The sequence below is a fragment of the Urocitellus parryii genome, chromosome 16, assembly GCF_045843805.1.
Source record: "Urocitellus parryii isolate mUroPar1 chromosome 16, mUroPar1.hap1, whole genome shotgun sequence".
NCBI classification, from domain to species: domain Eukaryota; kingdom Metazoa; phylum Chordata; class Mammalia; order Rodentia; family Sciuridae; genus Urocitellus; species Urocitellus parryii.
Window position 1 is genome coordinate 14638297 of NC_135546.1, and position 27996 is coordinate 14666292.

Sequence of the window (27996 nt, forward strand, 5' to 3'; positions counted from 1 at the left end):
TGAGTCTTCAGGGGCACTTCCCACCATCTGAGGACCCCTGAGATTCCCACTCAGGCTCATCTGTCATTATGGGTACTAAGGAGACTCTGCCCTAAGAGACCCTTCAACCGGGGCCATCTATGTTCTTTCAGGGACAGGTGGACCTCTAAGTGCGGACACCCAGGCCACCCAGGCAGCAAGACAGGGGACAATTAGAAAAGTTACTTATTCATTTCCACCCCTGGGGAAGGTAGAGGGCTAGACTGCGGGTGGGCAGGGCTGCTCGGAGCCCCTGTGCCTCTCCTGGCTGGGTCCTTTGGTTTGCTGTCCTCTGGATAACGCCCTGGACTCCCCTTTTTATTGTACCAGGGATTGAACTCTGGGGCACTTAACCATTGAGCCACATCCCCAACCCTTTGTAATTTTTATTTTGAGACAGGGTCTCACTGAGTTGTTTAGCACCTTGCTAAGTTGCTGAGGCTGGATTTGAACTTGCGATCCTCCTGCCTCAGCCTTCTGAGTTGCTGGGATAACAGGCATGTGCCACGACGTCCAGCTCTGGGATTCTTTATAAGGATTCTGGGACTTCAAGTAATTAGGAATTTTTAAAAATAGAGATATCAGGGCTGGGGATGTGGCTCAAGTGGTAGCACGCTCGCCTGGCGTGTGTGGGGCTCTGGGTTCGATCCTCAGCACCACATACAAACAAAGATGTTGTATTCACTGAAAACTAGAAAATAAATATTAAAAATTTTTCTCTTTTTTAAAAAAATAGAGATATCATAAAAGAAAAAAAAAGTACAACTTAAAGAAATCATCTAGAAGAGGAAAAAAAATGTTGTTTTTGGCTGTCCAGAGGCACACCTCTTTCCTCTTTGGAGGTTAGGTCTCCCCTACTGTGAAGATTCTTGGTGGCTGTCAATCAAGATGTCTCCACCTTTCTGTCCTAAGGGTGGGAGGGTCATCAGGCTGAGCCAATCACCTCCCAGAGATGCTCTCCCCTTGGATATGGAGTTAATGATTGGTTGCAGTCAGCCTTCACCTGCTGGTTAAATTTCTAGGTATTTTGTGAACTGATTGTTAATTACAGCCATCATTAGAATTCAATGTTATAAAGTTATAATTACATAAATTATACTTTAAAAGGCAATAGACACCCCCCCCACGTCACTTCCTAATTGTTTTAGTAAATTTTACAATGATTGATCCTCTGGAATATCATATGGTGCTCTGCATCTCTTCTCAACTCCGTGTTTACCAATGTCACCTTGGAACCATGGTGGCAGAATTTACACCACACACACTACAAATGGGGACTCCCTCCCGCATAAAGGGTCAGCGGGCTGGGTTTCCAACATCTACCAGCATGGCGCCACTGGGAATCCTGAGTGACACAAGGACCCAAGATAGCTGGAGCGCATTGCTTCTGTCCCCAAAGTCCCCCAAGGGACACTTGCTCTGCCAGTGCTGCCACCGATCAGTGCATACGTCAGTTTCCTTCTGAAAACCTGAGCTAGTTTCCCCAGACTTTGCTCCATTTGGGGAGAACACTTCCACCATCCTCCACGGTCTCCATGACACTGAGCAGCCAGCCTACAACCAGCAGCCTCAGGGGACCCCCTGGGAAGACATCACCACCGGGGCAGAAAGAGAAGCTGAGAGGAAAAACCATCATTCAAATGGCATCTGCTGTCCCAACACAGGTGCATTCTCGAAGTTTTCTGCCTGTCTCTTTTCCTTGCCTCTGTCCTTAGGGAGTTGCTGTCATTGTTGGCACCACAATACCGAACCCCACTATTTTTATCGTTATGTTATTTCACCAGCCTCATCTATGGTGCTTTGTGCTCAGTGTGACAATTGTTTTCTGGGTGGTTCTAATAGGCCCATGGAGAAACTGAAAGGGACTCGATGCTTCTCTTCATGTAGGACATTTAGACATTTTTATCTCCCCTGCCCCTTAACATCCACACAGGGATGTGATTACAAAATCTGTGACTCTGGGTCAGGAGACCCGAGTTCTGTCTGGTTCTGTACCAGGTGGCTGTGTGAGCTTGGGCAAGACCTTTCCCTCTCTGGACTTCCACTGAACCCGTATGATGTCCAGGATGATCCTGTCGCTGACAATAATAACAATGGCAATTTCCATCTCTGATGTGCTTCCTGGGCTAAGTGTGTTATGATGTGCACCAGCTCATTTATGCCTTTCAACAGCGCAGGAATGAGGGCAATTTCACAGGCGAGTACACGGGACCTGAGAGGTGACGTCATCTGCTTGGCACAACACGGCTAGTAAGTGGCACAGCTGGATTCAGACCCAGGGACGTCTGTGTCTTAACTGTCACGCTGCATGGCTACTTTGTAGTACCTGTGATTGCACGGGGGAGCAGGGTCACTGCAGAGGTGAACAGTTACCCAGTTAAGAGGAGGCCATCATGGTGATCCACGGTATGAGTCTGGCCCGCCATCTTGGTCCGTGTTAACAGAAACCACGGGCTGTGAGGCTTGTAGACAACAGAAACTTACTTCTGGTGGTTCTGGAGGCTGGGAGTTCAGGTCTTGGGGTCTGGTGAGGGCCCACTTCGTGGTTCATAGACCCCATTTTTGAGCTGTGTCTTCACCCAACAGAAGGGAAGGGTGAGGGGCTTCTTTTATCAAGGTGCTGATCCCGTTCACGAGCCTCTGCCCACAGGACCTACCCAGTACCCAAAGTCCCACCTCCAAATACTGTCACTCCAGGGGCTGGGGCTTAGCAGTGAACTCTGGGGGACACAAACACTCCCTCTGAAGCCCCCACTGATCTCTTGGGCTCAGCCTCCAGCACTGTGAGGATCCCCTGCTGCTCTTAAGCCACCTGGTCTGGGGGTACCTTCTTGTAGCTCCCTGGCACACCCGTAGAGGGACAGGCAGGGTGGTGTGAGGGCGGAGGGGAGAGGGGACCCAAAAGGCTGCAATGGAGACCACAGAGGAGGGGGCTCAACAGCCTGCCCACCTCAGCAAAGACTCTCTCTTTCTTACTTTCTCAGTTGCCACGTCTAGTTGAATGCCAGTCCAGCGTCGGACACCCTGATCATGCCACACCTGAGTGCCACACCCGTCCTTAACAAGTGCCCCTGCTGAATCTCCTCTTGCGAATGTAGGGACTATACTCTGTAGTGGGCAGGGCTAAGGAGTGGGGAGGCATGCAGAACCCTGCCCTGGAGACTGCAGAGAGGGGACAGACTCCTCCACAATCATCTTTGTCATGAGATGTTCCACCTCCAGGCCCAGCCTCTCACCATGTTCCGGATCTGCTGTCCTACGCCCCAGCCCTGCAAATGCACAGTGCCGAGCCACGGACCTTCCATCTGGCCTCACACTGTGCCCCTCTCTGTCTTGCAAACTTCTTCCAGGTTGACACCTCTGTCCCCCTTGACCCCCACTCATGGTGTGAGTCCTGCTGCTTCATACTCACAGTCCCTCCTCTCTGTCACCCCAGCCCAGGTTCACCATGATCTCTCTCTTTCAAATGCCTGCTCCTCCCTTCTCACAGGGGTGTTCCCTTCCCAACCACACTCACCACCAGCTGGCTTAGCCACATGACTCCTCTGCTCCAGAACCTTCAGGGGCTCCCGTTTGCCTCAATTTAGGCCCAAACTTTCTGAGCAATAATCACATCTGTTCACAGAGGTTTCTAACATGGGTTCAGAAGGTGTCTGCCTGGATTTGAATCTAGTTCCTCCACTCATTAGCTGTGTGACCTCAGGCAGGTGATTTAACTTCTCTGTGCCTCAGTTTCCTTGTTCATAACAAGGGAGATGATGCAACTTGCACTTACCTCCTATGGTTGTTGGGAGGCGAAAGGAGGTAATGATGTGTGCCCAGATTTTAGAACAGTGTCTGAGACATCTCTAAATAAAGCTCAATCACTCTTGATTATCATCACTTCTCGCTACCCTCTGCTCCAAGGCCTGGCCAAACACAAGGAGCTGTTCTTTCTTTCACATCCCCTTCTTTCTTGCCTCTGTGCCTTCGTCCCTACCATCCCTTCTGTCTGGAGAGCCCTGCCTCATGGCAAACCCCGTTGACCTTTCAAATGCTTTAGTTCTAATGCCACCTCCTCTGTGCAGCCCTCCTGGGTCCCCCAGCCGGAAAAGCTGGCTCCTGTCTCTCAACTCGGTGACATGTCCAAAGCTTTTTCACAGGAGGAGCTGGGCCTTGCAGTCATACACTGTCCCCTGGGTCATTTTGTGGACCTCAGGACTTTGCAGGGGACCCTCTCTTTGGGGCGGAGGCTGGTACGGGCAGGTGGGTACCAGGGAGCCGCCGGCTGAGGTGCTCATTTCCACGGACTATAAATAACGCTGGGCCTGAAACCTCAGCGGGGGGCCTGGGCTGCACCAGGAGTAAGGTAACCGCTCGGAGGTGAGGGGCATGTATAAGTATCTCACCCGCCCTGTCTGGGCCTCTCAGGTGACAGGCGGGCCTGGAGGGACAGGCTGTTCCAGCTGTCTTGAACGAGGCCTCCGGTGCACATCGGAAGTCACACTGACATCAGAGTGGTCCAGGCTGCAGTTACTGAGGACAAGTCTCACCCCTTAGCCATGCGATGGGTGAGGAAACTGAGCCTGGGGGAGGAAATTGAAAACTAGGGTCCAGGCCGCAGTTTCTGTTGCCAGGAAATGCCCATGGGCTGGTCAGCTGCCAAGTCCAGGCCTTGGGAGCCATCAAGGGGAGGGCCAGCTCTGAACTGAATGTGTCCCCAAAGTTCCTGTGTGGGCAGCTCAATCCCTAATGCAACAGTGTTCAGAGGTGGGTCCTTTAAGAGGTGATTAATGGATTAATGCCATTAAGGTGTGGGGGCTTGCTTTCCCTCTTCCTCATCTCTCACCCCCTTCGGCCTCCGTTTGGGATGATGCAACAAGAAGGCCCTTGCCAGATGACCCGTGACCTTGAACTTCCCAGTTTCCAGAACTGTAAGACACAAATCTCTGTTCCTTGTGAGTTTTCCTGTCCTAGGTGTTCTGTTGGAGCAGCACATCAGGGACTAGGCCAGACCCCAAAGTCACCTGTAGGGAAAGGCTGCTGGGCGCAGCTGTGGGGCGCAGGGTCTAGGGCACCGCCCTGGCCCAGGCTGTGATGGGACCTTTGCCAAAGCCCAAGGCTTCCAGGTCACGGGCTTTCTCAACTGGACCAGTCTGATGTGTGCACTGCTGGGGTCCTGAGGTGGAGAGTCTCACAATTCTAGAATGTCTGAGCCTGGAGGGGCCTCAGACCCTTCCAGACACACCTACACTCTGTATTTTGCAGATGGAGGGACAGAGGCCCAGAATGGAGGATGACAGGGTCTTAGTCACTAAGGGCCAATGTCAGGCAGGTCCCTGCCTCTTGCCCATCTTCCATATCTAGGCACAGGTGATGGCCCGAGCACCCTTTTCCTGCCCAGGCACATTCATCCCTCTGGGACCCAGCACATGCAGCCAGACTGTGCTCAGGGTGGGGCAGCTGCAAGATGGAAGTCCCTTAAGGTCCCACTGTGAGCCAGGCCCACCATGTGTCTCTCATCTAATGCACAGTAAGTGGGCCCTGGGAGCTGGAAATTATCTTCTCCATCTCACAGATGTAAGAACGGAGGCACTCTGAGAACTCCTATGATCCAGGATCCGATCTGGGCTTGTAGATACTCTAGTTTGGCATTTTTTTCTAGTCTTACCAAAATTCTTCTGCTCAAAATATTTTCAAAAGTTAAGCCAGGTGCAGTGGTGCACACCTGCAATCCCAGCAGCTCTGGAGGCTGAGGCAGGAGGATTGTGAGTTCCAAGCCAGCCTCAGCAACATATTGAGGCTCTAAGCAACTTAGTGAGACCCTGTCTCTAATAAAATATAAAAAGGGCTGGGGATGTGGCTCAGTGGTTGAGTGCCCCTGGGTTCAATCCCCAGTACCACCGCCCCACCCCCCCGCAGTCCATGGCTGGGGCCCTCTGCCCTTTGAGATGGGTCCCAGGCTCCAGGAGCAATGAGTTCCTCACTCCTCCCTATGCTACCCCAGTTCTCAGCCCAGGGCCTGTGCCTCTGTGCTCCCCTTGAGACTGGACTTCTCTCCCCCTTGCCGCACACCCAGCTCCTCCCTGTCCTTCAAGGCCTCACTAGGGACACCTCTCCCGATTTTGTCCCCCATCAGTCATAAATGGTGCCCTCCGACCTTCCCCTCGTGCTCTCTTGCTGTAGTTATTTCTGTCAACAGCTGACACTGGGTTGAGGAGATGGTGGGTGCACATTTAGGGACCAGACAACCTGGGGACTGCTCCTGTCTAGGCCAATTTTTAATAGAGGTGCTCTGGGCCTTGGTTTCCTTCTCTGTAAGCTCAGTGACACGGGGATGAGAGGGACATCATGTGAGGTGATGCCTTTGCACCTCAACACCCCCTTTCCTGGGGATCTGTAGGAAACTCTGGGGCAGGGGATCCTGGAGGGGATCCCGTCTCCTTCCCTGTGGCTGGGCTGAGGTCCTGGCTCCCCTCTTTCCTATGGACTCCTGCCGTCCCCTGCACCCTTGGAGTGGCTTCCTGTCTGACTCCCTTTCCCCCTTGGGTGGAGTAGCACTGTGTTGAGGCGGCCCATCCTCACCTCCCCACCTGTTCCAGGTGCAAGTCACATCATGCAGACACTGCTCCCCAGGAGTGGGATCCAAAGATCCCTTCCCAGAAGGGGACATGTCACCCAAACCTGCACATAGTAGATGCACAACGTACTTGTTCAACCAATTTGTGTCTGCCTCCGTTACTGCTTGGCGTAATAGAATAAGGGGGCAACCCTGGGGGTGCTCATCAAATGCCTGCATCCAGAAGCTCTGGGAGGTGGGTGTTAGCATCACATGATTTACAGATAAGGAAACTGAGGCTCAGAGAGAGCAAGCGACTTGTTCAAGGTCCTGGGGTCCCGTGATTTAAAGTCAAATTTCTCATTCTTTCTCCTTTTCGGAGCACACTGTGGGCACCCACTGTTTGGTGCACATCTATTCTGCCAAACGATGGTGTCTTCACCGTAAGAATCGGCCCCACCTCTTCAAGCCCTTGTTACCTGCTCAGGGCCCTGCAGTGAGGATGTGCTAGAAGGGCGTGGCCCTGATATGTCCACACACAGTAAATGACAGCCATCAGCAGACTTGGGACGTGGGCTTTTTGCATGGTGGGTCTGTCTAAAGTGAGGTCCTTTGAAAAATCCTCCCCCACACATCTCCTCCACTACCTCTCCGCGTGCCTGGCTGCACAAAGTACCTGCCAGGCCAAGCCACATCGCTCGTGGGCAGTGAAGGTCCCTCATTCTGCTGGACCGACATGGAAGCCCACAGGTCAGCTGTAGGGTGCACTTTCTCTAACCATTCTGTTCCCTCCCCTGCCACGTCCTGACCTTCAGACTGTTTGCCTGGGACAATGCATAGCATGTATTGATCGACTCGTGGGTTTACTTTATTGATGATTCAGAAAGATGTGTGGGTGGCATTCTGGAATGCTTCTACACGTGATTCATCAAACCTTCATATCAAGCTGCTTTTAAGGGACTTTTTTCCCATGCTGATGGCGGTGGTGGGGTGTGTATGAGTTGCTGATATGAGACTGACACGTTTTTTATTTTAAACCTACAGACTCCCTTGCATCGCTCAAATCCAAGGATGCACTCAGATACACTGCCTTTCTCTCTCCACTATGAAAACCCAACGTGTCCCTTAAAGTCACCCGGAGAGTTCCCAGAAGAGAAGAATAATGACAACAGCTTATGCTGATATAACACCTACCAAGTGCCAGGCATGAAGCTGACACTTGAATCTTTATGGCAATATTATGAAAGAGGACTTGTTATAACCCCAGGTTACAGATGAGGAAACTGAGGCAGTGCAGTTAGAGAACTGGTCTGGCATTCTACAGCTGGGTAAGAAGTGGAAACAGGATTAGAACCGCCACAAAGTCAGCCTCCTCACTGCTGTGACACTCCCCTGCCTGGAGAGGCTCAGCGGATGCCTGTTGCCCTGGTGTAATTGTTAACACTGTCGTAGTTTGGCTGGTGACACGGATGGTCATGCTAACGCTGGCATTCCTAAATGCTACTTTTGTTCCTCAGCCATATCTAAGCCATTTCTGAGACCCCACTCACTGCCCAGAACATTCCTTTTTTCATAAGTCAGTTTAAGATGGGTTTCTGTTCAATAGAACCCTAGTGGATAGAAGTGCCCAGTAAATACAAGCCTATTCTTTTGCAGAATACTTTCACAACATTTTCAACTCACTGAAAGTGGCCCAAATCTCATTTCAGAGAGAAGAAAACAGGTTGCAAGAGTCTCACAAATCTACTTAGTGACAGAGGTGAGACGGAGATACCTCCCTAGTCTTTGTGCCTTCTCTTCCTTCACCCCCCACATTTATTTGAGAAGGTGGCTAGGTTTGCTCAGCCTCTTGAAATACTTGGGAGAATCATTTCCCTCCCAGGATTCACATCTGACAGAGTTCAAAGCCTTAGAAAGGAGCCTGGGCCACTTTATATGGAGCCTGGGCCACTTTATATGGACCCTGCAGGGGCCCAGTGGTCCATGGGGAGACAGAAAACATGGAGAACTGTGCACACAGAGGTGCTGGCTCACTGCCCCACAGCCTCCCTGGCGCCAGCTGGCCAGGGTACGTGGATGATGGGGTGCTGCCGGCCTCAGGGGCGTTCTCCTTTAATAGCGTATGTGACACGAAGCAGCCACCTTCTGTGCTCTGCCTCCTGCCCAGGCCGAACCCCTTTCTCTCTCCCCCCTCACCTGGGCAGCTGTGGGATTCATGCAAAATTAACCAGAGGTTCCGTTTCGCAACGCACGGCAGTATCCAGTTCCCACCCACCCCTCACTACCCCGTCTTCTTTGACCCTTTGATCGTCCCCAGCAGGAAACAGAGTGGTGGACACCTGACAGGGCCCTGTCTGAGCCATCCCTTCTGACAGCCCAAGGTGCAAGTTTAGGAAGTGAAGGCTGAGGGCCACCCAGCTCTGTGGCTCAGGGCCGCACCACACGGGGCCTGGGGAACTGAAGCCACCTGTCCCGTGGGTGACACTGGGTGTCCTGTGTCCTGTCTCTGGCCTGCAGCTTCCGTCCTGGGCAGCAAGACATGCCAGGACACTCCGTCTTCTTTTTTTTTCTCTTTCCTTCCTTCCTTCTTTCTATGAATCTTTCTTATGCCCCTGGGCACTGAACTAGGTTCTGGGGACTAGCCCCCAAACCTGCCACCCATGTTTGTGCCACTGAGAGCATGGTGACCCTGCACTAGACACTGTCATATCTGATGGCCTCTTTCATGGGGGTGGGGCCCAGGTATTTTGTTTTTCAAAGAAATGTTTGGGTGTAATAGGAACAAGCTTCATAAACCCGCCTGGTTGGTCGCCTGGGCAGGGACTGTTATCATCCCCATTTCACAGAGATGTCAGCTGGGGCCCAGAGAGCTTGGATTCAACTTTCTCAGTGCCCCTCAGAGAGAAGCCCCTCAAGACTGCAACTTTATTGCCCCAGGCTGGAAGGGTGTGGAAGGAAAGGGAACAGAAGGTAAAAAGGGAAGGACATCAAGCAGAACCATAGTAAATGAGGAAGGAAAGGTGCGCAGATAGGGCAGAGCAGGCCAGGGTTACCCAACAGGCATCACCCAAGTCAGGCCCCCAGGTGGAAAATCCAATACCAATTTCTTTGGTGCAACAGGCTGTGCAGCTTCAGACTGGGTGGGATGTGGCTTCAGACTCCATCCATCACTTTTAGAGTTTTTTTTCTGCCTAAATTTAGCTGGATGTGAAGGGGACGGCTGATTTATGCAGGGCCTGAGCAGCTTCCTGCAACATGAGTGACTTGGGGGCCAATTCTGGACTCACATCAGCAGATAAGTGACAGGGGGTGTCAGGAGTGGCCAGAGTCAGCATAGCCCAGACTACTTGGCTTTTAAGTCAGAGTTGAGACTGGAGGCTAAGCATTTCTTTAAATGGTGGGAGGCTCAAACAGGGTCAAGGTAAGGAAAGAGTCAAGGTAAGGAAAAGTGTCCCTGGTGATCCCCTTCAACTCAGGGCTGCCTCAACAGTGGACACCAGAGAGGACTGTTCCCAGGTGGACATGCTCAGCTTGAGTTGTGTGGAGCTGGGTTCAAAGCCTGCTGGGCCCTCATGCTCCTCATTTGTAAAATAGGAAAACACCTGCTTTCAGGAGCATGCGTCATGGGGGAAGCAGAGCAGTCTAGTCTAATTCAAAGTGTTGCTCCACATGAAGACCAGGGATCCAAAAGAGGCACATTGCACCCTTTCTGGGGACTATGACTGCTTCTTCCAGAATAATGACTCCCAGGATGATAACAAGAAGGACTGACATAGCGGGCACACAGACGCTGGGTACTCGGCTTAGTCTCATTCAACATGCACAGCGCATCTTATTGACAGGGAGGTGGAGGTGCCTATTCTCTGAGGCTGAATCCTGACACAGAACCACTGACATGTCTGCACGACTCCCAGCCACCTCACTTTGTCCTCACCATGACCCTGGGAGGTCACCACATTGTTATCCCCATTTTACAGATGAAAAGCGGAAGCACAGAGAGTTTGATGAACATGCCCAGAGACCCACAGTGGACAAGTGGCAGAACTGGGATTTGAACCAGTCCATCCATGTCTGGGATCTAGAGCCTTCTGCTCTTCTGCTGCTCCCCAGATCTCTCCCACTCCTACCCCTGCCATGTCCCGGAGATCCTTCTAGAGACCAAGACAGCAGGAATTTGAGCTGATCCTACAATGGACTTTCCTCCTCAGAGATCTTCCTCTCAACTGGTCCTCGTGAGAAATCAGGAAACCAAGGTCCAGAGAGGTCAGACCAAAGGCCCAGAGGTACATGGCTGGCAGGCGGCACAGCGACTCAGAGATGTCGTTCTTTTAGTTTTACAGATGACAAAATTGACTCCATCGGCTTTTACGCAATGAGGGATTTCTTGAGCACGCCAGAGGGCTGCAGAATTCTAAGACAGGCTGCTCTAGCTCACACTGTAGGCTTTATTTCTATTTCTTCCACAGTCAAGTGCAAACACTTCTTCCTCCAGGAAGCCTGTTCTGACATTGCTGCCCACCTGCCTCACCTCCCTGTGAGCCCTGGAGTCCCTGCTGCTCTTGGTCCCCTGATGTTTGGCCAATCAGCTGCCTGAGCTGCTTCCCAGGGGCTGGGGACTTGGTGGCCACATCTTGGGTTTTCCCCGGGTACTTCCCGAGCCTTCGTATATCAGGCCCAGGCGCTTGCTGAGTGAATAGAGAGCAGACAGGGCCCACCCCTCAGGTTTGTGGGTGCTTCTTCTCCCCAGTAGGGGAGTGGGGGTGGTGTCAAAGAAGACACCTGGCACTGGCTCTGTACAGGGCTGGACCTTGACCATGTACTGCCCAATTCCCTGGGGCCTGAGAGCTTTTCTTGTGGGAGGGAAGGGTGGATTTCTTAACTTGGAGTCCATGGCCCAGTTTCAAGGGGGTATGGAACCCCACCTGTGGCAGGCAGTGGCTGTTCCTGGGGACAGTGATCCCAGCTTCCTTCAGCTTTTCCCCAGAGCTGGGACCCAGAGATATTCAAGAATTTCTATGCTGGTCCCCAGTCAAGAGGCAAAGGCCGCTCAGGCAGCTCTGCCTCCTCGCAGGCCAGGGTGTGGCCCTGATGGTGGGATGAGCATGGTCCATTCCGCCAGGGATTTGTGGTCACCCAAGACTGGGACCCAGGAGCCTGCAGCAGAGCCTGTGCCCATCTTAGGGCCACAAGCGGCCATCTTCAGGCCTTGAGTCAGAATTGATGCTTCCCTCTTCCCTCCCCTCCCACTGAATTGTGACCAAACAGTACCAAGGGAGGAGATTCACTTTTAAACTTCTGCCTGGGCTCGTCCTACAGGCACAATCTCAGTGAGAGCAGTCAATATGAGAATTTGCCTCCTGACCACAGACATCCAGGAGTTGCAGGGTGTGGCAGGGGGTAGGCATGTGTGGCCACTGCACTGTCTGGCTGGCCCTGGTGGGTCCCAGCTGAGCAGCAGGGCCGGTGACGTAGCCTCTATAGAAACGAGTTCAGGATTAGTGACCAGCAGTACCCAGGCATGGGGACTGGGGGACAGATTTCTCCAATCTAGTTGTTGTCTGCCTCCAATCCAGGTGTGATCTACATTTGGGGGAGAGACTGTTATCCACTTCTAGAATAATCATACTTACTGAACACCTACTGTATACCTAGCGCTGCACTAAGCACTGTGTAGGAGGCATTGACTGCATGTTACAGAGAACAGACCAAAGCTCAGGGCAGTTTTTGTGCAAAGTCACAGGACTGGAAGAGTCGGGCAGGGCCTTGGACCCATGCCTTTGGGACTTTTGATCCCCTTCTGAAAAGCCCTAGGAGCTAAAAGCCTCTCTCTGGAAATTCCAAGCCTGCTTATTTTGACAATTGCAAGAAAACCCCACTTTCACCCTCAGGGAAAGACAAACAAGGGTGTCTGTCACCCTGCCTATCATGGCCCATCTTCTTGCTGCCCTGTCTGCCCAGCAGTTCCACAGTCCACAGCTGCCCCAAGATCTCCAGCCATCCCCAACTGGAATCTGGATTTGCAAGAGGATGTGACTTCAGCCTGGCCACAGGGTTCCCTTGGGCAGCTGGAACCGGATGCACCTGCAATGCTGTGGCTCCTGCCCAAGCCCAGATGATGATGCTCTTTCCCCTGGCCTCCTCAAAGTGGCTGACGCCCAGCTAGAACACACTAGAATGGCAATTCTGGCAATTTTCAGTCCACTTCCGACACATCTCTGCCACTAAATATTATGAACAGAGTCCCTGGTGCCAACTCAGTGGCCACCGGGCCTGCAGCCCTGGGTTCAAGTCTCCCACACTTACCTTCCACAGGTGAGGTTTTGAGGCGCCGGCAGATGGCTTCAGTGTCCCCGTAGGTCTCCTTGATCTTGACCACAGCCTCTGTGCCCCGCAGCTCCATGAGGGAGCGGAGCTCCTCCAACGTGCACCCAAACTCACCCCCATGGCTCGACTCATTTCTTTGGTTTTTGGAGTAAAAGTCGCTGTTGGTCATATCACCCATGTTTGCTGAAGTCCCTGCTCAGGGTGGGCCCAAAGGTCAGCACTGGACAAGAGGCTTCTGGGTGATGGCTGCGTGTGGCTGTTCTCAGCACACCCTCACTGGACAGCTGCAGCTCCAGGTGGCCGACTCCGGGTCCCGGAGGGAGGGGGTGGCTGAGGTGGGCTGGCGACAGCAGTGGTGAGCTCCAAGGTGTGTCCCCAGGTGGGGGGCAAGGTCCAGGGGCCAGAGGGGCTCAGGGCTGCAGACCCAGGAGTCTCCATTCAGTGGGGTCCATGTTGCTACCTGAAGCTGGCATCTACATGGTCAGGGGTGGTGGCTCCTGTGGGGACAAGCAGAGAGTGGGTCAGGCACTGGAGTCCTCCTGAGACAGGGGCTCAGTAAAATCCAAGCTGTAGGTGTGCACACATGGTCCCAAGTAACGCTGAGCACACACACATACACTCTCACTCAGGCATTAGTTCAACAACTCCCAACCCACTAGCAACACTGTACACCCGAATGGTTAGCAGCAACCACCGAACCCTACAACAGAGCAGCTCAAGACACAGCCTGGTAGAGCCTCATAACATACCCTATCCCCAATTTTCCATGCTGTGTAACATGCTGAGTTCCGACCAGCCCTGTGCCCACACCGTCTGCCATGCAATACCCAAAATGCATATTCCTAGCCCCCCCCCCACTGCCAGACACACGCACCAACACTCAGGCCCCCCATTCATACCACTCTGAGGAACAGCCCCACCCTGTCACACACTGTCACACTTCTAGGCATACAACTTCATATCCCCACCCCTGCCCCACCAAACGCTGTGTGCACACCAGACCCCGTTTCCTTTTTTCTCTGACTACGCTTGTTTACCCACATCCCAGCCCCACAAAATCTGAGACATGCCCTCCCTCTCCCTAGGAACACAGGCCTCTGGACACACACACATGACCACTCCCACCCACGCCACCTCTGCCCGTAGTACATTCTCTTCTCCCCACATTCCTTCCCCACTTGGGTTTCACAGGCACAGGGAAGGAGAAAAGATCCCCACCTCCACCCACAGCCCCCAACCACGTTAATCAGGGCCCTTGGCCTGGCTAGAGACGCCTGTCATATATATATTCATGAGGCACAGAATTGAGCCTCGAGCTTGGTCCCTCGTATGAGCTCTGGTCACGGAGCCCTCACCTGGAACCCCCTCACATCAGAACCATGGACAGTGGCCGATTGATTGTCCCTCTCAGGAGCACAGGAGGAGGGAGCCCCGCCGGCTTCTCCCTGCCCGCCAGGCCACCCTTGTAGGAGTGCAGCATCTGTGGGGCTGCCAGGAGAGAATCCAATCTGCCCAGACACCCAACACCAGCGACCGAGGCCCCGGCAAGCGTTGGGTGACAAAGGGCCCCTGCTGAGCTCGGCTGAGCCTGGCACAGGGACCCGCCCCGCCCAGCCACAGACAGCTGGCCATCTTGGGCTCGGGACAAAGAGGGGGAAGGGGCCCAGGACAAGAAGAGAGGACTGAGTCCCCTGACGCAGCTCCAGACCCCAGTGCTCCTCACAATCCTTCCCTCTTGCACACATTTTAGAGCTGAGCATTTGGGTCTTTTAACTTTCCCAGAGGGTGCCCGAAGCTTGGAGAGTGAAAGGAAATTGTCTTGAGCTATAGAGAACAAGGAAGTGGAGATGCCCAGAGAGTGGGGTGGTCTCCTGGCTGCCAGCCCAGGGCTCTTCCTCTCCCTTGGGAAGCAACCTTCTTTCTCTCTGAAGTGCCCGGCGGGCGGGTGCACTGTGTAGGCTGCAGCTAAGACACAGGATCTGGAGTCAGAGCAGTCCCCGTTCAAATCTGAGCTCTCCTACATCCTGGTGTGGGACCCTGGGCAAGTCCCTTCACTTTGGAGCCCAGATTTCCTTCATCGGTAAGATGGGGATAATAATAGTCACTCTCCTCTGTCCCCTGGCTGCCTCTCAATTCACTGGGGATAATGAACTGTGTTAAAATCCACTTTGTTTTCATCCAGGGTGTGCAGCCTCCCAGCCAAGGGTCAGGAGGAGCTGGAGGCTTTAGAAGAAACTGCCACACCTTACAGAGGAGCACTTTTACTCAGGGATGCAGGAAGAAGCAGTGTCCCCTGCTCATTTGGGACCAACGAGTATCTCATGGAGGAGACCATAATATGGACACACTGCCTCAAGAAGAGATCAAGTATACGGTGTGCTCGGTACTTCTCCTTCCAATTGTGCAGAAGTGTTCCCACAACTTGGCCACTGGAGTACACACTGTTCCCAGAACTCATGAACTTTGACCCTAACAGAACAGGTGAGGTGGGGTGTGGCCAAGTACATCTTTGAAGAACAACCATCCAGTTCCACTCTCCCCACTTCTTAAACATGTGCAATGAATCAGGCCCTGTGTGCACTGCATGTCACCTCATCCATGTGGGGACTGGGGTGTAGTTAGTGATAGAGTCCTTGCTTAGGATGTGCGAAGCTCTGGGTTTGGTCCTCAGCACAAAAGGAAAAAGGTGCCTGTTCATATAGTGTAATCCACTGAAGGTAAATTCTCAGGGGGCAGGTGGTCAGTATATTATGTGCTGCTCTGTCTAGAAAAGTACCTCATTCTTCAAAAGTGCCCAGTAAATAATTGTTGAATGAATGAATGAAAAGCAAGGAAACAAAATCTCATTGTATTCTTACAACCCCGAAAAGTGGATACTGTGATGATACCCATTCTACAGACAAAGACAATGAGGTTCATAGGAATGAAATCATGTGCACAAGGTCACACGGAAATGACAGGGAGTGAAAGGTCTTTTGGACTTGAAGCCTTGGACCCTTTTCTACCATCCCATAAGAAAGGTTTGACTGAAGCCTGTTCCAGGACCCCGAGCTTCTCTGGAGACAGTGTTGGTGTTTGGATTTGGGTTAGATGCTCCTTTTCCTCTTCTAGAAGTCTTTGAGGGTCCTTAACGTGCCCCATCCCCAGTCTAGAATCTGCTGCAAGGGGAGATCTATCAGAGCACGTGGGCTCCTTTCTCAGGGTGGGGTGAGGCCTTGGGCTCAACTCAAAGGTTGTGCAGGGGCTTTTGTGTTAAGTAGAACCACCCCCACCAACGCCCCCCCCCTACCCACCAGTGTGAATGTGTTATGGGTAAGTTCAGGAAGCTGTGTAAGGAAAAATAAATGCCTGGATCAAGACAAGGATAGAGTGTGGCAGACAGGGGGCACAGCCATTAGGAGAGAAGGGAGAGAACAAGGGTTAGGGCCCCTTCAGGCCAGTGCAGGATGGGAGGAGAGATGGGTCTGAGATGCTCAGGGAAGGCAAAGCCCTTGTTGGAGGCTGACTGGAAGCCTTCCAGAATGGCCTTTGTTTTCTCAGGGACAAGTGGGAGTTGAGGGGACTTAGACCTTCGGTCCAGAAGGATCTTAGAACTGACCTGTAGCCAATAAGTGTGCAATAAGTGTGGGCCAGATGAAAGCAAGGCCAGTTGACCATTTGCGATCCCCAGACTCACTCTAACCTTCCCGATGGAGCAGGGAGATCAGTCTGTGATCCTGAGCTAGCCACCCAGCTTCTCCTGAGTCTTAGTTTCAGCATCTGCAGTTTGGGGATGCTAACATGTAATACTGCTAAATTAGTGGCATGTGGCGAGCATTTATTGAGCATCTGTTAGGAGTCGGGCACTCTAAATGCTTTCCAGGGACATTTCTTTCAGAGATGCTACTGTAAGGTATAAAGAGTAGGGACTCTAGAAACCACAATATATGGATTCAAATTCAGTTTCTTCACTTCCCAGTAGAACGGGAAGCAAGTAAATTTTGCTTTCATTATCTTAAAAAAGCTGGGGAGGGGCTGGGGTTGTGGCTCAGTGGTAGAGTGCTTGCCTAGCATGTGTGAGGCCCTGGGTTTGATTCTCAACACCAAATAAGAATAAATGAATAAAGTAAAGGGTTTGTGTCCATGTACAACTAAAAATACTAAAACAAATGTAGGTTTACTCAGCAATAAAAGACAATAAAATCATGGCATTTGCAGGTAACTGGATGGAGTTGGAGAAGATAATGCTAAGTGAAGTTAACAATGCTAAGTGAAGATAATGCTAAGCCAATCCCAAAAACCCAAATGCCGAATGTTTTCTCTGATATAAGGAGGCTGATTCATAGTGGGGTAGGGAGGGGGAGCATGGGAGGAATAGATGAACTCTAGAAAGGGCAGAGGGGTGGGAGGGGAAGGGAAGGAGCAGGAGGTTAAAAAGATGGTGGAATGAGATGGACATCATTACCCTAAGTACACATATGAATACACAGATGGTGTGAATATACTTTGTATACAACCAGAAAAAAAAGTAGGGTTAGGGTAAACAATACTATCTAGCTCATCAGAGTTATGAGGCTTAACTGAGTTGTTTTTTGTAAAATGATTATAACCCAGTCTGGCATGTGGTAAGCATTCGGTAATTATTGTGATTCCTATTAATACATCCAGCCATTTTATGAAACAGTCTTGTTATTTCCACACATATGCAGAAACAGAGGCCAAGCAAGGTGCAGCAAATTAGCCAAGGTCACCATGGCCTGGTAGTGGTGGAGGGATTTAAACCCTGGCGGTCTGGTTCCAGGGACATACTCCTAGCCAGGATGCTTTGGGGCCTCCCATGGTGAATCTCCCTCAAGGGGTTCTTATGAGACTTAAATGAAGTACCATATGTGAACCAAAGTGTTTTGCAAACCACAAGGGACTTTTTAAACCTGAGGTGCTGTTTTCTGTCTGTCCCCCTGCTACCTGCAGCGTGGCTTACAGGCACTGATAATTACATCTCTGACAGCACGAGCTATGAGAATTGTTAGCAGCAATTATGTCTGTGATCACAATAGTAGGCATGAGTTAATGGTTACTGTCAATAGTAATGACTATTGTGTTAAGATGAACTGTGATGTTCAATCGTCTATCTGCCCACTCACCCACTACTACCTGCCAATCCATCTACCCACTCACTCACCCACCCACCCTCCATCCATCCATCAATTTATTCATCTACCCACTCACCCATCTACCCACTTATCCATCCATCCACCCATTTACTTATCTATCCATCCATCCATCCATCTACACACCCACCCATCTATTCATCCATCCATCTACCCACCCACTTATCCATCCATCCATCTACCCACTCATTCCCCAATCCACCTTCCATCAATCCATCCTTTATCATCTACCCACTCATCCATCTACCCACTTACCTATCCATCCATCCATCCATCCATCCATCTATCCACACACCCACCCATTCATTTATCTACTCATCTGTCCATTATCCATTCATCCACCAATCCATCCATTCATCCATCCATCCACCCACTTACTCATCCATCCATCTATCTACACACCCACCCTTCATTTATCTACTCATCTGTCCATCCATCCATTCATCCACCAACCCATCCATCCATCCATCCACTAACCCATTCATCCATCCATATACCCACCCTTATCCATCCATCCATCTACTCACTCACCCACTCAATCTACCCATCCATCCCTCCATCCATTCATCTACACACATACCCACCAGTATGTCTGTCCACATCCATCTCACCACTCACCATCTGTCCATCTATCTATCCACCTACCCATCCACTCTATCCACCTACCCATCCACTCACACATCCATTCAATGGTGATATTTTGGAAAGCTACTTGGTGCCAGGCACTGAGGAATCAAGACACGGCCTCTGCCCTCTAGGAGCTGACAGTGGGGAAGAGACATGATTAAATTAGTGATTTCCATGACTTGGTGAGTTTGCCATGATGGGGATTCCCAGGAGCTGTGGATGCCCAAAGCAGGAAGATCTGACCTAGACTAAGGTATTGGGGAAGGTCGTTCCTCTCAACTCCAAGTAAGAAATATTTTCCCTATAGGTTAAGCAGAATTTAAGCTAAAAATACAGGAAAAACAGAAATACACAACTTTGTCTAAGTGAAGGTTGGAGGAACATAGTGAAAGGTGCAAGAAGGGACCAGGGTGAGCAAGGATGGATGCAGCCCTAGGATAACAAGGGGGACGCCTAGGACAACAGGCACTGATAACAAGGTGGTGCTCTGCCCCATAGGTGACTCATCTTCTGTGCTTCTTTTGATGCTGCTCATCCTCAGCCCCCGCATCTCACAGGTGCACCCACAAGGTCACCTTTGTTCTGGATATCTTGCCTGTTTTTTTCCCCTTCTAAATTACATAACTCACTGTGGTTACTTGCTCTGGCTGGGAAATTTGCTCAATTCAAAAACATGGGTTCCCCAGGCACTGAAGCACTTCATGATGTAATACAAATGATCTTCCGACAGGTCGACAGAACCAAAGACCTAGAAGTTTGCAGAGACTCTATCAGCTGCCTGAGTCCTGCAAACCTGCAGCCCACACATCTGTACTGAACCTTCTCAGATCCTGGGTTTCTGTCTTCCTGCCTGCCCCAGTGCCCCTTTCTTGGAAGCCCAGGTGACCATCTAGCCCACAAGTTCCTGGTTCCCAGAGGATTCCTGGATTGTAGCATGTTTCACATCCACTTCTCAGGACTGCTTAACTCTATCTCCTTTCCCCAGGAGCCTGGGAGCACCACATGGTCAGCAGCCATGTCTGTTTTGTACCAAATGCAGTACCTGGCACCCAGAAGGAGTTCAACAAATAGGTAACGAATGAATGAACATCCGTGCCTGCTGCCTATAACATTAGATATATTTTCAGACCTCAGTTTCCTTGTCTGTAAAATGGATGATTCTTATCCTCCCTACTTTGTGGGTGTGCTAGGGGTCAGGAAAGCTATCAGAATTGGTGGTGATGATTTTTTATTTGAGCTGCAGCCCCTTCCCTCCTCTCCCCAGCATCCCTTCTGAGTAAGAGGTGGGGTTACGAGGCTCCGCCGGATTCTGATGTTCTTGTTGCCTTATCATGTGTCCCACCTTTCCATGGCTGAGGGATTAAATGAGCCATATGACCTTGGAGAAGTCGCTTCACATTGCTGAATCTCATCTGTCTTACAGGCTGCTGCAGGGACCCAGTGAGACCCAGCTCCCAACTCAGACCAGATGTTCCATGATGCTGGCTTCTCTGGGAGCCCCTGCCTCCCCTGGTTTTTAGCAGGTGCGTCTTTCTCATGGTTTCTTCATGAGGGCCACCTACAGCCACTTCTCAACACTGCCTGGGTGGGCACCCTGTCCTAAGCCAATGTGCTCAGGGCCTGGGTGGGGCGTACAGCCATCTCTGGCCTAGAGAGCTCAGTGAGAAGCTCCACTCCTTCTCCCCAGCTCCAGTGGAGTGACCTTGAATAAGCCTCTTTCCTCTCTGGGCCTCCCCATGTGGCCAGTGAAGGAACTGGACTAGGGCTCTCTGGGGTCCCTTCAAGGTTTGAAGCTCCAAGCCCTTCAGAATCCAGGAGAACATTCTGACAATATTGGATTTATGCATTTCGGTTTCATCTTATTAGCATTTAAATGACTCCGTATTGTTACATTTCCATGACTCAAGACTAGGTTAGGGGCACCTTAATAAAAAGTCTTTGCCACGAGGGATGCTGGCAGAGGAAGGAACAATATTTTGGGAGGAGTTAATTTGACAAAGAAGGAAGCTATCTTTCAAAGGCAGAATTAACACAACACACACACACACACACACACACACACACACACACACACACACCACAAGCCAACAGCTTTTCAGATCCTAACTGAAAGATGGTGGCTGAGACAGTTGCAAATGAATTATGTGCTAAAAATAACTTTCGGATGCCAAATCCTTCTGTTTTAAGATGTGCTGAATTTAAATGCCACCTGAATATGTATTTTTAAAGTCACCATTTCCTTTGAATCATCACTGGAAGCAATGACTGATGTAGGGACCCAAGACCAGTATGGGGGGGAGGTCCCCTGATGACCCAGGCCTATCTCTGTTGAGTTATTGGTTGTGCAACTTGGGCAGGGCTCTTCATCTCCCTGTGGCTCAGTTTCCTCATCCATAAAATGGGGACAATCCCACAGTCACCCTTACAGGGTTTTGTAAGGATTGATTGAAAAAGAGCTTAGCACGGCTCCTGGTCATGTTACACGTGACTATGACAACGATATGATCCTAACTGCGTTGTCCTTAAAACAAGAACTCAGATCCGACTTTGCAATGCCCTCAAAGCTCTCTGCCATTCCTCAGATGACTGGGACATTTGCAGCTTGTGGGTTTGGTACACAGGCTGGCTTGCCCTATGCTCTGATCTGGAAAAACTCACGCTAGTACCCATGGAGTGGGGCATTTTCTTTTCCTCTCTTGGTTGCAAATTCTGTCCTTGCTGTAGGGGCTGCCCTGGTCCAGTGATGGGGAGCCATTATCCCTGTGTTGATCCCAGAAAACAGGTAAGTTCAACCTGGCAGCCAGGGACAGAACAGCAGCTCCTCCCTTCTCTTCACCCAGAGTCTCAGCCATCTCTCACACATCTCTTCCTGCGTGTGGAGGGACTTTCCTCTGCACATGTGCATGAGACAAGAGAGCCTGATGCATGCAGGGTGCATGAGGGTGTAGTTGTGTGGTGTGTGGGGTGAGCGTGGGTGTGCGGTCTGTGTGGATGTGCTGGATCCCTGGGAGTGCATCAGGATGGTGTGTTAGCATGGGGCATGGCTGAGTCAGGAGTGCAAAAATTCTGTGTGAGAGAGGGTCTCTAGAGTGGTGTGAGTGATCCTGAAGGACAAGGTATACCATGCATGTCTACTGGAGTATGTCATCAGGAGTGTGTGTGTGAGCCAGCCAGAGACATCTGTGCCACCCCCACCTCTGGGTGTGCAAGCACCATAATGTGCGTGTGCATCAAAGCTGACAAGGACAATCTCAGTTCTGTTCTCACAGTTGAGGAGAGAGAACAGGGAAGGAGGGAAGAAATTGAAAATGTATACCCCAGAAGCAAATTTGGTGCTATTTTTAGACAACCCCTATTCTGTTAACCAGAAAAGGAACATCTAAAAAAGTCCAGAAATCCCACAGAAACAGCCTTGCATCAGCCTTGAAGGCACAGGTGGCACAAACAGGGCTGGGGTGGGTGGAGAGGGACCCAGGGCTTTTTGTGCAGCTTGTCATCCTCAGGGTTAACTGTCTCCACTGCCCCTGCTCTCCAGCAGGGCCACCAGTGTTAGATGGCAGGAAAACCCCTCTACTGCTGGTCTTTCAGGCCTGGCACAATACCCATCTATCTACCCACTCATTCACCCATCCATTCATCCACTCCTGTGCCCACCCACTCATTCATTTGCCCACCCACCCACCCATCCACTCATCTGTCCCTTCATCCATTCATCCGTCCATCAGCTGTCTGTCCAACTATTCATCTCTCCATCAATCCTCCCACCCACCCAACTAATAAGTCTAACAAGGTGCTTCTCAGTCCCTTTTCTGAGCACTGGGATTGTAGAGAGAGCAGGAAAGATGCTTAGATCCTCCTTCCTGGCTGCAAAGGGTCTGATCACTTTGCTACAAAGAGCCCCATATGACTCCAGAGGATCTGCAGGTTGAGTTGGGGAGTTCCTGTACAGGGTTTAGTTCAGATTGGGGGAGGATGTATCCTAAATGGCCCTTTCTTGGGAACCAGGTCCCTCGGGTCCTGATCTTGGCTTGACCACTACTGTTAACAGCAATTGCATAGCAAAAGCCTTCCATGAGCTGGGTCTACTTTAGAGGCAAGGAGGATGAGGTTCAGAGAGGTTATGGATGGCCAAGGCCATAGGGATAGGACTTGATATAGTTTAAATACAATATGTCTCCTTCAATCCAAAGTCTCTGTCTATCCTCTGTGTCCTGCCTCCTTTTTTTTTGTACTGGGGATTGAACCCAGGGGCGCTTAACCATGGAGCTACATCACCAGCCCTTTTTATTTTGAGACAGGGTCTCGCCAAGTTGTTGAGACTGGCCTCAAACTTGCTATCCTCCTGCCTCAGCCTCCCGAGCTGCTGAAGTTATAGTTGTGTGCCACTGTGCTTGGTCCTCTGTGTTCTATGACTCATAGTTTGGCCTTGGGCCAGTGTTCCCCCTTTGGTAAAGTGAGGAGGTGGGATGGATAGGTCGTCAGTCTTAAAGGGCCATTTTAGCACCCTCCTTAAGGATTCTCCCATCCCAAGAGTCTTACTTCTCAGGAGACACACAGTAACCCGACCTTCCTTGATGCCACCTTGTCTCCAGTGGAGAGGGATGTCCCAATTGCAAGCCCAGCCCTGCTTGGCTGGAGGCTGGGGGAAGGAGAAATGCCCTAGAATCAGGGAGGCATGAGCTGATTATAATTCACCTTCTTCCTTTGACATCCAATTCCCACCCCCAGGCCTCAGCACAACAGCGTCTGCCTTTCAAGATTCGTACCCTTTATGTGCTCCAGGTTTAGAAATCTTTGCTTTAAAAAAACCTTTGTGAGTTTTCTGATGAATTTAAAATAGGAAAGTCACTAGCAGTTGGATATGAGAAAGCCCAGTTGAGGAAGCAAAGGGTTGTGCGGCAGCTGTCACCTTAGAGACTGCAAGGAAGGGGCTTGCAGTTTGAAGGCTGAGGTGCTGGCCTTCCTGGGGTCCACCAGCTCATCTCCACGTTGTTCTCAGGCTCCACCAAATGCCTCTGCCAACCCTCAGCTCTTCTCTCACCCTAAGTCCGGAACTTTTAAAGTCTCCTTTGCAGCTTTGGCTGCTCCAAGCCTCTAGATCCTAGCTGGCCTAAGTGACCAAAGTGAGTTCTTCTGCATTTAGCCCCTCATTCTCTCTTAGCTCCTGCTCTGTCTCGATGGATTACAATCAGAGACTGGAAGGAACGACAAAAAATGATGGCGACACTAACCCCATGTCCACTGTGGGCCACACACTGCTCCATGCATTCGCCATCTCTTTTAGTCCTTCACAACGACCCTGGGACCCAGGAACTTTCAGCACCACCCCCTTTTTACAGAAACAGAGCAAGAGAGCAGTGACTAGCCCAAGGCCCCATGGTGAGAGCGGCCAGCTCTATGTCACACAGCTCTATGTCACACACTCTAGAGTCCCCCAGGCTCGCTCACTGTCCTCTCTCCAGCAGGCCAGCCTCCTGCCCTTCTTTCTGTTTCTACAGTAAGGCCCAGGGTTCCTCTGTGGCCGGCACACTACCACACACCACAGGCTATTTATTGGGGCCTCAGGCTTCACCTCTGACCGTGGAAGGAGGGGGCCCAGGAGCTGACTCCGGGGTTGAAGCGCTGATGGATGAATGGAGGTGCGTGCAGGGGAGGGATTGGGTGGCCGAGGCCAGGGAACTTGATAAGGGCAGACCTCTACCCCCTGCGGGCTGTCAGGAGAGGCTGGGAGTGAGAGCTGTCCACGTGGTCCTGGTGCTGAAAGACAGGAGGGGGGGGATGACAAAGAAGCAGGCGCTGGCTGTACTGGGAGCTGTCACTGAGGCCATGGTGCTGACCGGGGAGGTAGGGGTGGGCTTTGAGGATGAGCTGTCCGCATGCCGTGGTGCTGACAGAACAAAGCATCTAGAAGAGCTTTCTAGGACAGCAGGGCTGGCCTCTGGAGAGTGGGGACGGGCAGGTAAAGCCAAAGTGCGTCCCCTGACTCAGGAGCCGGGTGTGGGTGCTGGAGATGGCACTGAGCCTTTCCCATGAGTAATTGAGCAGGCATCGGGAGCTGATCCCCGATACCAGAGGCCTGGTTCTCAGGCAGGGAGACTGTTCCAGTGTGCAGGCCTGGGCAAGATAAAAACCATGAACTTTGCAAAAGGCCAATGAGGGCCATTTAAGCACACAGACAGAAAGTCCACCTTGGTCCGTCAGTGCCATCTGCCCCCGTGCTAGAAATTCCACCAACTAATGAAACATTCTTTTGTATGCGCCTCCTTCCTTCCCTCCAATTCCTTTCAAGACAGGGAGCATATTTAGGTGGTGGGATCTTAGTGGGACTGAATTGACTGAGTTCTTTCCTCCATGGGGTAGAGGAGGAAAAAATTTACTCACAGAAGTGCTGGGGATGTGCCTAAGTTGGGAGATGACTTTTGAAAAGTTGAATGGGTCCTTTGGGCCCAGATCAGAGAAACAGGAAGCTAAGACCTGGGAGAAGGTCTTTCTGTGTGCCCCGAGACTGCAGAGGCAGGGCATCCAACTATAGGGAGAGAGAGGGATTAAACAGGCAGAAAGTAGGACTCTTGGAATCAAGGGAGTGGAGGAGTGACAGATCGCAGCGGGGATTCATGCATGTGTGGGGATGAGCTGTCTTTTGGCTCCTATTTCTCACTCTTGTGGCCAGTCACTGTTCTATCTCTTCTAAGCTCTAGCAGAGGTGTCCCTGGTTTGGTGACTGTGTCCTCATTGCTCTCCATGCCTGAGCCCAAGCTATCTCCACCCAGAGTCTCTTTGGTGCAAAGCCAGCAATCTCTGTGATGCCCCCCACTTGGCCTCAGACCTGAAGGAGGTGAATGGGAAGACCGGAAGCCAGAGAAGGAGCCCAGAGCAGGTGAGAATGAGTTGGAGTTTGTATGTGGGCTTAGTCCCTCCCCTGTAGCAAAGGTGTCCTTTCCTTCCTCTCCTGATAAGGACTTCTCCAGGCAGAGCTTGGGGTCCCCAGAATGGCTGCTCAAAGAGGGGGTCCCTGGAGGGACCCCTGAATTGACATCACCTGGGGGCTTATTAGAGCCTGGGTCTTCAGCCAGGGATGGATGAGTGTGTGGCACTTGGGGATTTGAAAGGAGCACAATCATTGCTCCAGTGCTTTGGGGTTTCCACCCCCCTTAGGCTCACTTTCTCTCATACCCATTACTCTCCGGGTCTGGGTTCTAGAATCCTACTTTGCTCCTGTGGCTTCTGGCTCAAAATCACCCCAGTTGCCTGTCCCCAATCATCCAAATGGCACTTCCCAATAGGCCAGGCTGTTAGTGGCTCCTGGGGATGGCCCGCACCACCCAACTCCAGGGCCCTTTCCAGTCCTCACATCCTTGCCCACAGTAGATGTCGCCACCCCTCCTCCTTCTTCCCACTCTTCCTGGGCTTCTGTGGTTTGTCTGTTTTGGACCAACTGGAGGCTTTACCCATGGTTCTGTCCTTGACCTCTGAAATGTCTGGTCTCTCCTGGGTGATGCCACCCATCTGCCATCAGCTTGTATGCTAACACGAGTCACTCCCAGGCTGACCCTTCCACCTCGCCCTCTCTCCCAAGCTCTAGAACTGACCTTCCTAAGGCTGCTAAGTGTCCTCTCTGAGGGTGCTCCAGGCTCTCAGACTCCTTTGAATGTCCTTTTTTTCCTGTGACTCCTGTGTTCCACAGAGCATCTAAAGTGCCCTATCTTGACTCTGCTCCCTCTCTCACGTCCAGTCAGAGGCCCAGACCCGAGAATCACTGGGCCAGGGCCCATGTGCCTTCCTCTTCCTCCCCTCCCCAGACTCCTACCCTGCTTTAGGCTACTCGCTGGCAACCCCCTAACCAGTCCCCCAGCTCTACATTCCCCTGCTTTCTCCATTGTCCCCTGAATGAGGCTGATGATGATCGCCATGTACAGAGTAGCTTCTGCGTGTCAGAAGCTGTGTCAGGCTGTGCATATGCCTTGTCCTGCAACTTGAAGAGGTAGGTACTTCATTACTTTCCACATGAGGCAACGGGGGCTCAGAAAGGCAAACTAACATCATGCACAAACTTATAGAGTTGATGGTTTGTGGAGCCAGGAGCAGACTAGTGGTCTAACTCTAAAGCCACCATATTATGCTACCTTTTGTATTTAAGCATGCCATTTTTCTGGATTAAAAACCATCCTTGGCTCCCAGGTCCCCATTTTAAAAACATAGACAATGATCTCCAGGATCCTGCCCCGTTGGCTCCAAGCCAGCCTCCCTGGGCTCTGGTCTAATGGAACGCTCTGCCATTTTCTGAACAACTACTGCATGCTCTTACCTTTTGTATGCATACTCCCCCTATTCCAGAAAGGTCTGCCACTTGCTTCTCTACTAATTGAAACATGGCCCTCCAAGACCCAGGCTGAACGTCGACTTCTCTGTGAAATTTTAGTACGCCATGTTCCAAATTTGCACCCCTTTCCGCTGGCAGCCCATCACATGTGGCTTATGCCTTGACACCACCAGCTCCATACTCTGTTGGAGTGGGTTTTGCCAGCTTGCTTCCCTCATGAGCTCCCCAAGAACGGGATCTTCCCAGTCCCCAGCCTACGATGGACTTTCACTAATGTTGGCTGCATGACAGAGAAAGCCACTGACTGGGGGAAGGACACTGGGAACAATGAGCCTTAGGGTGAAGTCTGCATTTCCAAGGGGAAACTGGCCAATCAGATGGTAGGAACAGCATATGCCCAGTGTAGCTTCCCCAGGGTTGAAGACTGAGCCACAACCTTCTGGATAGCAGATCAGCCAACCCATACCTAAATCCTACGCAGTAGCTGCTACTGGGATCCCATTTCACAGGTGGGCAAACAGAGGCTTGGATAGGAGGTTGCAAAGAAGGTGGCCCAGGGTCTCATAATGGTTGGATTTGAACTCAGGCAGACTGCTTTCAGAGGGTCTGCTCTGAGCAGTGTTACTGTGGCCACTCAGGTGGTTCAGATTTGGGGTTTCAGCCCAAATGGGGAGTATCCCAGCCCTTCTGGATGGTTCATCAGGTCCCTCTGAGGACCCTGGGGCCCGCCTCATCCCTCCTTCTCCTCTGCCTCTCTGCCCTCCCCACGTCCTGAGGTCAGGACCAGGACACCCAGAACCTGCCAGGAGGCAGCCTTGGGCTAGGTGCCTAGGCCTGGGGGCTGTGTGGAGGCACATGATGTCCCCCACCTTGAGCGCATCATCTGCGATGTCTGCCCTGGCCCCAGAGTTGCCTCACCAACAGCCACATCCCCCAGCCCCCAGCCTCGCATGCCCTGGGTGCCTGTGGCCTCTCTCCAGCTCCTGCATCCAGCAGGTGCCGATGAGGCACCATCCCAC

The 27996-nt window shown here is 51.6% G+C and overlaps 1 protein-coding gene across 5 annotated transcripts in view; it reads right to left on the minus strand.

Annotated features, from left to right (window-relative positions):
- The window catches only part of Atp2b2 (ATPase plasma membrane Ca2+ transporting 2), a 131047-nt gene that overhangs the window by 96172 nt on the left and 6879 nt on the right, over nucleotides 1–27996 (minus strand). For all 5 annotated transcript variants that reach the window (XM_077793544.1, XM_077793543.1, XM_026383009.2 and 2 more), the window contains exon 2: nucleotides 12860–13377. In XM_077793544.1, the coding sequence (XP_077649670.1) occupies nucleotides 12860–13058 (199 nt within the window). In that variant the 5' untranslated portion in view covers nucleotides 13059–13377. The remainder of the gene's footprint in view (nucleotides 1–12859; nucleotides 13378–27996) is intronic.